The sequence below is a fragment of the Panthera onca genome, chromosome A1, assembly GCF_046562875.1.
Source record: "Panthera onca isolate mPanOnc1 chromosome A1, mPanOnc1 haplotype 2, whole genome shotgun sequence".
In the NCBI taxonomy this organism is placed as follows: domain Eukaryota; kingdom Metazoa; phylum Chordata; class Mammalia; order Carnivora; family Felidae; genus Panthera; species Panthera onca.
This window is the reverse complement of record NC_138339.1, coordinates 64,272,410-64,286,479: the sequence shown is the minus strand read 5'-3', so window position 1 is coordinate 64,286,479 and position 14,070 is coordinate 64,272,410. Positions and strand designations below refer to the sequence as shown.

The window sequence follows — 14,070 nt, the reverse complement described above, 5'->3', positions numbered from 1 at the left end:
TGTTGCCATTTTGAACCCCACCTACTTGTCACACATCAGTTTCACTTAATTTGCTCTAAAAAGCACATGATTGCCACTGTCTAGCCCCAACCTAGCCAGGGATTGTGTGTGAAGGGAAATTTGGGCATTACTGCCCCTGAAAAAGACATTTGAGGCGACTCAGCTTTCGTCGGTCCCCGACTTGGGAAATCTGCCTTCTCTAATTGCTTCTTTCTTCCCAAGACCTAATTTATTGGCACTTGCCTGCTACTTACAAGGGAAAACTCAGTTTCCCTTCTCACCAAAGTGGGCTGTCCTTTAGTGATATCTGTGCAGGGCAGAGATGTCCCTAACCCTAGGAATAACATACGTCTGGAGGTCTGGTCCCAAAGGCAGGACCACCTCACACTGCCCTGTGCCAGTACGTGGATGCTGATGTGAGATAGCCTTGCCCCGCCCCCACCCCGCATCCATTCAGGATGACTTCACTGTCCAGTTGCTTCCGGGGAATTCTCAAGTCCGAGATCCTACTCCCCACACCCACCCCTGGGACTTTTTATGTGGTCTTCTTGGCTCTTCTCTGTTCCCATTGCTAAACAAAGAGAAATCCAACTGGAAAGACTAGACGGGGTGAACGGCCGATGCGGTGGGAAGGAGGAGGGATGAACATTTTGCAGCCCTCAGACTTTCCCTGAATTGGCCAATTTCACATCAATAAGTGCCTCATCCATCACCACCACCTTTCAGGTGATTTTCTGCGATGGGATTTCAGGAGGCACTTAGCGTCTTATATACAATTTCTTTACAAAGTCAGTTTTTCCATCATCAAGCATTCTCAGCATTGAAATAAAAATAGGCAGAGCTTTGCTATTTAAAAAAGCTCTTTTTATATCAGGCTCTGCAACCCAGAAACCCCTTTCAGGAAACTGTACACTTTTTTTTGAGTCCACAGAAAGAAAGAAGGAAAGAAAGAGAAAAAAGGAACCAGCAAAGCAGATCTCTGGTCCTGGGAGGACTTAACCTCACCCAGGTGGGAAGAAATATAATTAGTTGTCAAGCCTGCCTCCATTCCTTTGCTGTGTGATCTCAGGGAAGTCACCTTACCTCTCTGGGTACCCGTTTTCTCTTCTAAGACGTGGTGATACTGAAAGTATCCCGTCTTTTACCTTGAGGGCCAAATGAGGATGTGAGTATTTTGGACACTGGAATACATTTTATAAATATAATAAAGGATCGAAGGAGGGTTTAAAGGGACTAAAGAAAGTCAAAGGCGGACTTCAGATGACTCTTGCCCCTTCGTCTTTGTTTTTTTAATTTAGAAGAACTCTTAATAATAAGAGCTATTAAAATAGGTGCAAAATAAAATCCTAGGTGATTAAACATTACATCATAGTTGGCAATTGTTTTTAGTGACATATAAAATGTGTATTATATTGATGGTGTCTTCGATTAGATGAAATATATATTTAACATAACTCTTACTATATATACAGTATCTTACTATATGTATATATTTAGTAAGTATATATAAGTGTGGTATATATATAGTATATATAAGTATATATATAAGTATATATAAGTATATATATAGTAAGTATATAAGTGTGTATATATGTGTATATATATATATGCGTGTATATATGTATATGTGTGTGTGTGTGTGTGTGTATATATATATATATATATATATATATATATATATATCCATATATATATCCTGCTTTTCTTCACTGGACGTTCGCTGTCAATATTATTTGCAAACCGACCTAAGCTAATCTGACCACTTGGCCTCACGCAGTGAGACATCAGTGAGCCCCTCTTCATCTTTCTTTCAATGTACAGCTATTACTTCCCCATGAATGGCAAACTACATGAAACACAGACGTGATGTGCTCTTTTAAGTAAAGGCTCTCGACAGAGCAGGAGAATATCATGTAAATAGCTCCCCTGACATGGCTTCCTGGGCTCTGAGCCACGGGCTGTGTGATTTCAGCCCTGCTCTGCCACCTCTCTGGGCAGCTTGCTGTCTGAGGCTTACCGTTCTGCTCTGTGAAAATGGGAGAGCTCACGGTGCTTGAATGTCAAGGTTTCTGGGAAGGCAAAGAGAAAATGGGAGCGAAGGATGGCATTCAGACCGCAGACAAGCCAGGGCCTTGGTCTGAGGGCAGGCTCCCCACAGCTCAGGTGGGGGCTCAGGCCCCCGTGTCCTCATCTAGGAGATGGGGACACGAAAAACGGGGATACTTCACAAAGCTGCAGGGAGGAATAAAGAAGATCCTATAAGAGGTACCTGGCCTAAGGTGCCGGCCCACACACCTTATTAGCACAGGGGCCCCAGGTAAATCTCCGGCCTCTGGGAGGCACTATTGCCTCGTGCTTTCACTCAAGCCCTGTGGAATTGCCGGGTCGTTAGGTCTTATCCCAGTGGGGCCACTGCTTACCTCTGCCACCCCGGGCACGTTAATGGAGGAACCAAAGTTCCCTTAACCCAAACGCAGATGGTAACTGCATCTCCGGACGGTGCTGAGACCCCACCTAACTGATGCGTGTAGATCGCTGGGCACCCGTGCCTGGCCCTCGGGGAAGCGCTAAGAGGGGACTGTTATCTGCTTGGCTTGCTCCTCCGGTGGCATCGAGGTGTAAGTTTAATGATGGGGGTGGAGGTGGGGTGGAGGTGGGATGCGGGCGCCTGGCCGACTGAGGTCTCCCGGGCCAGCGGAGCGGGCCGGGCCGGTGTCAGCGCGCATTTATTGATGGCAGGTATTTGGGGAGTAATTGAGCGCGGCGGCCGGCCCGGGGCGAGAGTGGGCCTCCACGAGCAATTAAATGTGATTAGGCCGAGACCTTCAGGATCCAGCTGGGTGATTGATAACCCGGCCGCATTCCTGCCGGGCCCGCGACATCAAACGGGCGGCCGGCGGCGGGCGGGGCAGAGGGGGCCGCGCGGGGACCCGGCCCTTCTCCGCTTGGCTCTGCCCTTCTCGCCCGCGACGCCCATGGTCAGGGAGAAAACGGATGATATGTCCTCCTCCTGCCCAGGGGTCTCTCCCTTGCTCCCTCTCCAGGTGCAGCGGGGGAGGCAAGGGGGCAGAAGGGACTGGTGGCGAGGGGCCCCCTGCGTGAGGGCGCAGCGCCCAGAGAAGCCAGGCCAACCGCTGGGGCGGACTCTGGGAATCCCGCAGGAACGCTAGAACCAGGGCAGAAAGAAGGGCAACAAAGGGCCAAAAGGGGACACATAGGTGACAGTGGGAATGAATATAAATCGAAAACGGGGGGGGGGGGGATATGGAGAGATGCAACAGGGGAGCAAGGTGGCAGAAAGAGAAGAAAATAAAGTTTAGAAGGAGAGCACGGAAGAGGAATTGTATAGATAGTAGTAGAGAGAAGAAAAAAAATTAAAGATGTAAAGTGGGATGAACATGAAAAAGAATGAAAGTTGAGGAGAGGGAACTGAAAGAGATAGCAAAGAAAAGAACAAGAAAGAGGGGGCAACAGGGGAGGGAAGAAACTAAAGAGATGGGGAATGAGAGACAAAGACTGGGGAAGACAGAAGAGAAAGAAGTGAGAAGGACGAAGAGGATGCCCTGCTGGCCTGGGTCCCTCCCCAGCTTCACCCTCTTCCATCCCAGGCCCTGCCTCCTTTTCTGCCAGTTCGGTGCCCCGAGCCAAGCATCACCTGGTGCCTGGGAGGCCCCGGGCATTTGCCCCCAGCAGCCCAACTCCAGCCCAGCCCCAGCCCCAAGCCAGCTCTTTCTCCCTCCTGGCTGGATAAGGGGGTCCACGCCCCAAGCCCAGGGTGATCAACGGGCTCCCTGCATCCCAAGCTTGGGCCCCACGGGCCATGAATCACAAGTGGAGGTGCTGGGGTTCCTGGGGGCCGTTGCCTCGGGATCCCCGGAGTCTCCGGAGCCAGGGAACACTTTCTGTCTGTGCTGACTCCACAGACAGGATCAAAACAGCATGAAAGAAATCAGAGCGAGAACGTCGTCGGCAGGAGCTGGACTTCTAAAACCCCCTTCCGCCCCCATAGGCTTCAATATTAAAAAACCCCCTAGGAGCCTCAGACACTGTATTAATTAGTGCAACCACCCATGAAAAGTTGGGTTTGGAGAGGCATTCTTTGCCCTGTGTGAAAAACCAAGTCTAATAAACAATTGTTAAGTTGGCCTGTTGCCGCTGGTAAATTACATAGCATTAAAAAAATAATGCTTTTCATATTAGGCACTAATTAAAGGTTGGGACAGCTTTAAAACAAGAGAGGGAGGGGGGAAATCAAAGAAAATATAAAAATGTTCTTTCAAGAGTTATGGGAGGTTAATAAAGTATGTCTGTTAGAGTGAGCCTACTTTGCCCCCAGCTACAGCCAAGCTGGAGCCACCACAATTGGGTCTCAATAAGATAATGATATTCCTTTCTCCGCTATTAAAAGCCTCCCAGTGCAAACTTAAAATGATTTATTTAATTTAGGAAATTACGAGGTGTAACTTCAAAGCCCGAGCCGTTAGTAATGGAAAATACCAGGTTGTTTAAAATTATAATAATAATTGTTTGGAGAACTCAGGACATCAAAGTGTTTTCATCAACAAATGCAGAGGGGTCCGGAGGAGGTTGGCAAGAGTCAGAGGAGGTGGATGGAGTTCGGATTTGATTATTATGAACCTTATCAAGGCAAGACTCAGGACTCCCGAAGCCGGGTACTCTGTTCTGCTTTGAAGCGGGCTATTTCGGAAAGTAATTTTACTGCTTTTTATTTAGTTTCTAGTAAGGAGGAGGTGAGGGGGTGGGGTAGGGTAGGACAGGGGGAGAGGGGTCCAGGAGTTGACAGCCGACTTTTCTTCATTGCTGTCTGACCAATTTCATTAAAGAGGCCTACAGCATCACCAATCTGGAAATCTTTTTTTTTTTTTTTTTTTTTTACACTGAAGAAGGACACAGGCACAATCAACTTCACCAACTGGGCCCTGTGATTTCAGGGTGTGTGTGTGTGTGTGTGTGTGTGTGTGTGTGTGTCTGACGTGGGTTCTTTTATAAATGAGGTTTATGTTTATTCCAAACCCAGCAATGGAGAGGGAGTGGGGGTTGGGGAATGGCCTCTCCAACCCGTGGCAAATGAGCGGCTTTTATAGCAAAGAATGGCCGTGGGAGTTTTCATTCGGTCAGACAAGGTTCTGCTCAAAGGCAAGGATCCTCTTTTCAGTCAGGTCAGGCAGACGTTTTGCCAATGCCTGCTCCCAGCCAGCCAGGCCCTCGCTGCCTACCTCCTGCCGGCCCTGCCCCAGCATCGCCTCCGCAGGGGTGCAGGGATGGGGAGGGTGGGGAGGCTGAGTCCCAGGTCCCCAGGGATAGGGAAAGCCCCGCTGGCCAAAGTGAGGTGGGGAAAGGGATGGAGAGTAATGCTCCGGAGATGAGCTCTCCGGGTTTGGGAATCTGGGGAGCTCTGGAGACCCCCACGTTATGTCTAAGACAGCCTCTGCAGAGCCTGTCTTTGCGAGCCCTCGTGCCCTCCACCAGGCTCATGCTTAGGCCTCAGTTCTGCTGCTGTCACTTATTGGCTCTGTGACCTTAGTGAGTACCCTCTCTGAGCCTCAGTTTTCTCATCTATGAAATGGCATCAATAACACATCCCCAAGGGGTGTGCAAGGATTTGATGAAATGTGCGAGGAAATGCCTACTTCTGTCCGCACTGAGCAGGAGCTCAATAAATGTGATTTCCTCTCCTTTCTTCTTCCCCTCTTTCCCCAAAGCAGAGCTGTCTTTCTAGAAAAGTTTGGTGAAAGCGTTGAAAGTACGGGAGGACTGGCATCTTCGGCTTTAAGTCCCAAGGCACGGCTTCGCGGGTCCCAGGTGAATCAGGGTTCTCCTGCTGCCTCAGGTTGTCAGTCCGGTCTCTGGAACTCCTGGCGCACAGAGCCTGACCGAGGTGGGGACCAAGGCGACCGCTAACCCGAACACGGGGCAGGTTAGAAGGGAGGCGCAGAGTCAGCCGCACCGCCTGGGCCCCGGGGGCCTCTGGCTGTGGTCGAGGTCCCCGCAGCCCTGCCGCATCCTCGCCTCGGTAACCCCATCCACCTGGTAGCGCTGGGATGTGTATGCTTGAGCCTGAGCCACATCTTTTTTTCTCGCTCCCGGCCTCAGTTTTCCTTTGGGATTTGGGGCGATTGGGCTAATGCGCAGTCGCCCAGACCGTTTCCAATCCACCCCATCGGCCACGCAGGTCGCAGTCTCAATTCTCCTGATCGCACCCTGGTTTGCGTGCGAACCCCTCCTCCAGAGGGCAAGCTGTCTTAACCCGGAGCTGCGGTCTCCGGATCCCCCAACCGGGATTGAGATCGCCCGAGGCTGCGGGGTCGAGCGGCGCCGGGAAGGAAGCTCGGTGGACGGGCTAATTAGGGACCCAACGTGGCGGTTGGATTCCGGGCTGGGATTAGGAGGCCCATCGGGATGGCAGAGGCGAAAACTGGGGAGGTTTGGGACGCTCCCGGGGCTCAGCTCCGGAGCGCAGCGGTGCAGCGGCCAGAAATCGGCCCCCAGCTTGGAAGCAGGTCTGTGGGCTCGGTTCTCGCTCCGCGCTGGAGCTGGGAGATCTCACACTCGTCGCCCGACCCGCGGGAGCTTCCGCCGGGCGGGAAAATGCAGTTTCTGGCGCCCACCTCCAAACGGGGTGTCGGCGCAGTGAAAACGTGAGACGGAAAAGCGCCAGTCCTAGTCGATGCCCGGTATCTATCTGCCTACCCTCCGCTTCCGCAGCCTGAAGTTCTCGATTCCCTTCTGCCCGCGTTCCCGGGGCCACCGTCGTTTCTCATCCGAAAACAGACCTCAGAAAGGTATCATCAGTAGCCACTTCGGATTTGTTTGTGCAATAAAAAGCGGAATTTAAGATCCGTCTCGGCCTCCCTCACCCACTGCGATTTTTTTTTCTTTCTTTAATGGTGATGCCTCAAAACCCAAGCCTGACCCCGTTCTGTACCCAGTGGAAAGGGAGGCTGCAAAGCAAACGGGGCTTGAATGAACCACCTTCCCCCTTCAAACCGAAAAGAGCATTTGTTCGGGGTCCATCTCCTTGGAAGGAGTGAGGAATGGTAAACGGAATGCGATTTGACACACTCCTGAAAGGGCAGCAGGCAACCACCCCCACCTCCCAACCCAGGGAATGCATCTAGTTACAATCCCCATTTGCAAAGAGCTATAGGTCCCTTCCCCCCAGTTTTAAATCGGTTGCCCTTTTGGTAGCTGGCAGATTTCAAGTTCAAGATTTTCCCTTGATCATCTACCAACCTCTCAGATCCCTGGACCCCCCCCCCCCCACTTCTTCTAAGCTCATCTTTCACTAGAGTTTGAAAAACCGAACAGCAATTCCATTTCTTTTCCACAACTAACACAAGCTGCCAGAGGAATGATCTCCAAGTACTTGGTTCGCTATTTGCGATCGACTCCCCCAACCCAGGCTGAATCTGGGCACAACTCTTCATTGATTCACACTAACATCCTAATAAAAATCACCAGCCCCCTCCCCCAGTCTTGGGGGCATTTTGGAGTTGAACCCAGCTAAGAACAGAGAGCACCCTTTAAAATAATTGTTTGGACAAACTTTACTGCAATAAAACAAATGTTTAATTTAATTCAGAATAAGAGATAAGAAATAACTCTTCAATAAAATATATAAAATTATACAAGGCACCCTTTCAAAGGGATAAAAGTATACTGGGTGGGGGTGGGGGGAGGGGGGAGATTGATAGAAAGATGGAAGTACCAGGAGCTAAATGGGCTGTTTGACAAGACCATTTTTTAGCAAGTCAAAACATGGCTTTCCCCTCTGCCCCCAACATGTTAAAAAGTATATAAATTTTTCTAATAAGTTTAGCACATACAACAGGTACACAGAGAAAGCAGGATTTGTTTTTCTTTCTGGATCTATTCATTGTTCAAGAATATTCAGCATATAGGTAATGGTTACAAGATATTTTTTTTTTTTTAAGCAGAGAATTAACTACACTCCCCGCCCCCCAGTCACCTTTGCAATGTGTGAGGACTGACTCGTACCTAGTATTTCACAGAACCCGTCAATTCTCCCCGACAGGCCTTAACTTTGTACTCTCCAATTATCTGAAATGGAGTTAAGCAACAGCCTTGAGAGGAATTAGGAAGTTACTTCCAAGTCCCACCTTACCCCAAGGCATCCTTAGGACTCTTCTCATCCCCAACCCCCTTTCATCGATCTTACAAAAAAAAAAAAAAAAAAAAAAAAAGTTAAAACTTTAACAATCTGTAACAGTGTAGAAAGAGGGAAAAATACAGGGCCAAATATGGTAGTACCTAATGTGTTTTTTAATGCGTGTAAAAATGCAAAAACATGATGTGTCCCCGTCTTCTTGAGGAATCTCTCCATTATCTAATTCCTAGGCGTGTTTCTAATTCTAATCTTTGTTTTCCATAAGCAGAAGGCAATCATCCCATCAAAATCACCCAATGTCAGCAATTTTAGCGAATAATTTGTGCCTCCTCTAAGAAAGAACAAATGGACTCTTTTAGGAAGGTGATACACAGAAAAAAAGTATAGATACTATGCATATAAATTTTGCCTTTCAAAATAATCTGAATTTTTACGTCTGCTGTATAAAAATGTATTATATTTTATTACATATATATTTATATATAAAAACCATCAGAGCCAATCTTTGTGAAAGGAGAAGGGGGCATCTAGAAGATTACACCAAGAAAATGGGACTTGGTGCCTCCAGCCTAAAGAAATTCGAACTATGTCGGTGGCCCTGTGGGCCTAGCCACTTAGGGTGGTGCATGCAAAGTTTGCGGAGCAGGAGTATCGGCTTGGTACAGCCTTCTTGGAGAGGGAGGGGGGACCCATTTAAACAAACATCCATCGTGGAGTCTATGGAGCTGGTCTTCCTTAGGATAGATGGTACATGCCATATCCGACTGGAGTCGCATAGAGTCCAACAGGCGGGATGGGGAGGACAGGTCTATGGAAGGGGTAGGACGCTCCGTATATGGATGCTGCTTGCAGGGGTGAGTTGATGGGGAAAGGGAGGCTGAAGCCAGAGGGCAGCATAGGTTTTGCAGCCATTTTCAGCTTCTCCAGTTCTGCCTCCTGCAGTCTTTTTGCCTTGGCCCTTCGGTTCTGGAACCAGATTTTGACCTGGGTCTCTGTGAGGTTCAGAGAGCTGGAGAACTCTGCGCGCTCTGCAATGGAGAGGTACTGTTTCTGGCGGAACTTGCGCTCCAGAGCGAGGAGCTGGGACGTGGTAAAGGGGGTTCGTGGCTTCCGATTGGTCTTGTGTTTCCGCAGGGTGCAGGTGGTGGGGCTCATGTGTCCTAGAGAACAGAGAGGGAGGGAATTAGCAAACGTGGCTTTCTCTCCAGGTGTGTCCACCCCTGCACAGGCCTTCCTCTCTTCATCTTTCAGAAAGGGACCTCTGTCAAAACTGTGGGAGAAGTACCATATTTAAGTGGATAAATTGCTTGATTTAAAAAACTGAGTCTTCTTACAAAAAAGCTTGGGATTTTAACAGTGCATAGAACTATCTATATGGAACCCACAGCATAATGGATAATGGAAATACAATTATCTATAAGCGGACCCTTCCTAAGCCAAGGGAGCTGAATGTTCTCTGAGAAACAAAACCCACGTCCTCTGAGCTTCATTTCTCTGGTCTTTAAAAAGGGGGGGGGGGGCGGGATTCATGATAATCGTCACTTCTCTACAATGCTGAGATAATCCCATACGAAGAAAAATGAAAAGGGTCCTATAAACTGCGCTGGTCCCCTCTCCACACCGGGAAAAGTTGGAGCGCATCAGCATATTTATGAAGGATAATCGTGCAGATAAGGTCTGCGGTAAATTAATAGCATCTCTGGATTGGGAGCAGCCCCATGCAATAAACAGCCATGCAGCTGTCATTCCATCCAGTCTACAGATTATACAACCTGAACATCATTTTACAGACCTGAACGTGGGGTAAGTTTCTTGGCCTGGTGCTTCTGTAATATAAAGTTTACTAAGAAGGAGGGAAAAATTAGCTCGCTCATAAATGTAAATGTCAGGGGAAATCATGCTGCCTCTGAGTTGAGAGCATGTGATGACATCTTATCATCCCTACCCATTCTCTGGTTTAGAGCAAATGTGTAAACGATTAGTTTGTCGCCAGGATTTAGAAAGAGGGAGTAACAAGCAAAACAAAGGTATGCCAAAGGCATCCAAACTCCATATTTAAAATGGATTCAATTATAGGAAGTCATAGCACGGGGCATCTTTGTGATTCCATGGTATTCAACTAACTTGGGGCTTCTTCTCCTTAAAGGGAGGCGGGGGCAAGAGTGTGGAGCTGAGAGGCAGAATGCTAAACAATTAATTTTCTGCATTTGGCTTTTACGAGCTATGCTAATTTTCCCAAAGTAGCCACAGTAGTAACTCCAAAGTACTCACGGGGAGAATGTCACATTTCTTGTTTAGTTACTTCGATGGCCCAAGAAAGAGTTTACACTTCATACTTGAGGGTGATACAACAAGTCCCACCCAGCCTCCATTTCCAACAAGAACTGGGTTTGTCCTAATGTGACATTATGAAGCATCATTTTCGGGACTGAAAAGCAAGTAGTAGGTTCTGCAATCAATCAAAACCAGAAATCTGGGTGAGGGATGGGTAAGAAACTACCACAGGAGTGTAGATTTTTGCGTAGGCAAATCCCTAAATAAACGGGGGGGGGGGCACCTACTTCGTAATTTACAAATAAACTAACAACACCGTGGGGAGACTCAGAGACCCGCTTTCACCCTTCCCAAACCTGACCTAGCTCTCTGGAGGACCCAGCTGTCGCAACTCAAAACCAAGCTCCTAGAGTCTAAGCCTGAGCCTACTCTCTGTTTGGAAGAAATCTGTGCCCCGAACAGTCATCCTGGCCGCTCTAGAGGCTGCATTTGAATGATAAAACCCGAGCTACAGGGATTGCACACGTGTATCATAGCCATAAAGTCCAGAGGCTTCCTCTCAACACTCCCTACCTCGCCTCCCCTCTCTAAACCAGTCAAAGGATGGATGCGGTTATACAAAGCAAAACAGCAGTTACCCTACTTCCTCCAAATAACAAACCTGGCCAGGCAGGTGGCTCCCTCCTGCCCCAGGCTCCTGCCCCAGGCTCCTGCCCCAGGGCTCCCACTGCCATTTCTAGGCCCAAAGCACCAAATGAACCACTTTTTGTTTTTAAATTAAATCCCTTCTCCAGAATCTTGGATTTTTCTCTCCTGAAGGTCATACCCAGAGCCCCAAACTGCCTTACCCCCTAGCAGGGAAGCTCATCTCCACAGAGTGGGGAGGGGGGGTTGTTTACAGAGCAAGTGGGGAATTGCCATCCCAGGACCTGAAGGCCTAAGGAAGTGAGGATTTCTGATCTCTGGACACCACTCTCTGTAAGGCCTGAATCCTTGGTGTGTTCATGGACATTGACCCAGGCCTAGAAATCCATGGGCACTCAATATTTGTCTAACAAATTAAGTTTCTTAAAGTTTCTGAGCCTCTATCTCACCATCAAGAAAATGGGTAAATACCGTGTAGTGTGGCTCAGAGTACTAAATTTTAGAATGCCCAGAGCCCTGTCTGCCACACCAGATAGGTGATCATCAAATATTCCCAAGGTTGTTTTTTTGTTTTTTGGTCAAGCCCAAACACAGTGTGTGCAGATTCCTCTGAACTCTGCTGAAATGTCCTTCTCTGTTACCCGGAGGCCGGCTGCAGCCACACAGAGATCAGATAAGATAATATGGTGAAAAGTGCTATAAAGCACTGTGCAAACTTGAGTTTAAATTCTTTGAGTCCTGAATCTCCACACCCTTTGAATCTTTCAGAGTTTCTAACAGGGTGGAGAGCTATGCCAGAGGGGACAGCCACTGAGGCCTGGGTATATGGCCTTGTTTTGTTCACAAAATACTATGCATCTCGAGTCCTGAGGGCTGACTGATGAGAATGGAGAAAGGTGTGATTCTACTGGCTTTGGAAAAGGTCCCTCCGCAGACCCCCTCTTTCTCACCTTTTCTAAAGGTGCACTGGGTAGGGAAATCGTAAAGGCGAGGAGATAAAAATAAAAGAGTCTATAGGGAATGACTTCTCCAAATGCAAAAGGACCCAGGCCCAAAAATAAATGCTAAGGCTGGAGGAGAAATAAATTCTCCTAGGCCTGCATGGCCAAGTCTTGCCTCATTGGCAGGAAGCGGGGTGCAGGTGTGTGGACCTCCTCTTGGTTTCTTTGGGGAAAGGGATCAAAGGCGGTCAGGGCACCATGCAGAGGAGCAGAGTTTGGACACCAGGACCCTTTGCCCGATTCAGCCATTGTTGGTGACCCGGGTCAAGCAAGTCCAGTCCTCCTAAAGACTGGTGTTGTCTGTAAAGGGGGTAACCACCGGTCCTGTGCCTCCGCCTACACTTGGGGTTCCAGCAATGATCAGGGTCTGGTGAACTAATGAGCATCACTTTGTAGAAATCTCAAGCGCTGCTGGAATGCTGTTAATTATTACTATGAGCCAAGCGGAGCCCGCGCCCCGCGCGCCTGACCCCAGCCCGCTCCCTGCGAAGGTACTGGCTGCGGGGACGACAGGGAGACTTTTCGCCTTGGCACCAGCCTCTGCCGCCATCCCTTCCGGGGATCGGGACCCAGAGGACGGTAATGATTTCTACCCAATGCCGGGGGTTAGATTTCTGCCAGTCTATCTTTAAGATGAGGGCACATCTCGCTGGGTTGTAAACTTTGAAAGGAGGTAAGGCACCTCCGCCTCTGCCCGGCACACATTCGCGTGCTCATTAAAAGTGTATTCCCCTTCATTCTTGGGACAGAAACCCGCTGGACGGTGAACCAAAAGTGAGCAAAATGGTTGGAGCGCGGGTCCGAGGACCAGAGAAACCGATAACCGAGCGACCCGGCGAACCAGCTAGGATTCGCCCTTCAAAGACCAGCGACTCCTCAATTGTGTCGGATACTTTGCACAGCTAGGGGATCGCGAACACGCGATGCGCGGATACGAAGCCAGAACTCCTAGGCTTGCTTTCCCGGGCGTGTAGTGCAGAGGGGGTCTCCGTCCCCCCCCCCCTCCCCCAGCCTGTGACACCGGCCCCCGCCTACCCCTTGTCCGGCTCGGACGCTCACTCACTTGGAGGCGGCGAATATCTGCCGGGTTCCTGCATCCACGCGGCTCCGTCTTCTGAGTTCTCCGACTTCACCGAGGCGGTCTCGAAGGGCTTGACCAGCGGCCCGGGGCTGTGAGCTTCCCGGGCGCCGTGTCCCGGCAGCAGCAGCGGCCGCAGGGTGGCCCCGGCCGAGGCGCTTTCGGCTGGCAGTGGGGACGCCTCCTTGGGCGGCTTCTTGTCCGACATGAGCGCCTCCACGCTGAAGGGCAGGCTGGAGACCTTGACGCGGCGCTCCTCCGCGGCCCCCTCCGCGCCCCCAGGCCCCGGGCCCGGCCCAGCCACCATCGCCGGGCCCTCCTCATCAGACGAAAACAGGTCATTGCCTTTGGACGGAGAAGCCATGACTTCTCTGCCCTACGTAGCTCCCGGCGCGCGACTCCGCTGGCAACCCGGCAGCGGCGACTCAAACTTTTTTGGGGGGAGACGGGAGGGGCGCGCCGGGAGCTGTGCCTTTCCTCCAAGGGGAAGTGGGAGACTCGGCTCAGCCAATCCGCGCCGGCTCTGGCGCTGACGCCACAGACGCTCGCGTCTGATTGGCTCTCCAGGAAGAGGCTGGGGCCTTTTTTTTTTTTTTTTCCTGTTTGAAATAAATTAGGAGTTAATTACAGGAGCAGTCAGCAGAGTTGTTATTAGGCGATCCCTCAAGGGTTATAATCACGCCAAAACTGAAAAGTCCATGGCGTAATTAAGGCCGATTATTTAAAGAGGAAGTTCGCCGAGTCCCATTTCTTCTCTCTTTTGACCCCTTTTTAAAAAGGCACCTCGCGCCCATACCACTTTCCCCAACCCCCACCGCCAGAACAAGTTTAAAATCTCCAACTCACACTGCAAAAACATTTGTGAAGCTCCTACTATGCGTGGAAACTGGGCTAACTTTACAATTGTAGGAGACAACACTGAA

At 49.7% G+C, this 14,070-nt stretch overlaps 1 protein-coding gene across 2 annotated transcripts; it reads right to left on the bottom strand.

Annotated features, from left to right (window-relative positions):
* Positions 1 to 7,573: 7,573 nt before the first annotated feature.
* Positions 7,574 to 13,619, bottom strand: MSX2 (msh homeobox 2). 2 transcript variants are annotated; one of them, XM_060635059.3, is made up of 2 exons: positions 13,133 to 13,619; positions 7,574 to 9,309 (listed from the first exon to the last, which is right to left on the bottom strand). In XM_060635059.3, exons 1-2 carry the CDS (start codon positions 13,509 to 13,511, stop codon positions 8,885 to 8,887), a joined length of 804 nt encoding a protein of 267 aa, XP_060491042.1. In that variant the 5' UTR covers positions 13,512 to 13,619; the 3' UTR covers positions 7,574 to 8,884. The 2 variants fall into 2 exon arrangements, with proteins under 2 accessions (XP_060491042.1, XP_060491043.1); XM_060635060.3 differs by having other exon boundaries at positions 9,229 to 9,309; positions 13,105 to 13,619.
* Between the last annotated feature and the right edge of the window lie 451 nt (positions 13,620 to 14,070).

Excerpts from the sequence above, each read along its gene's own strand:
- MSX2 (XM_060635059.3), bottom strand. The coding sequence starts at position 13,511 with ATGGCTTCTCCGTCCAAAGGCAATGACCTGTTTTCGTCTGATGAGGAG. Across the intron at positions 9,310-13,132 it reads CAGATATTCGCCGCCTCCAA|GACACATGAGCCCCACCACC; the intron begins GTGAGTGAGCGT and ends TCTGTTCTCTAG.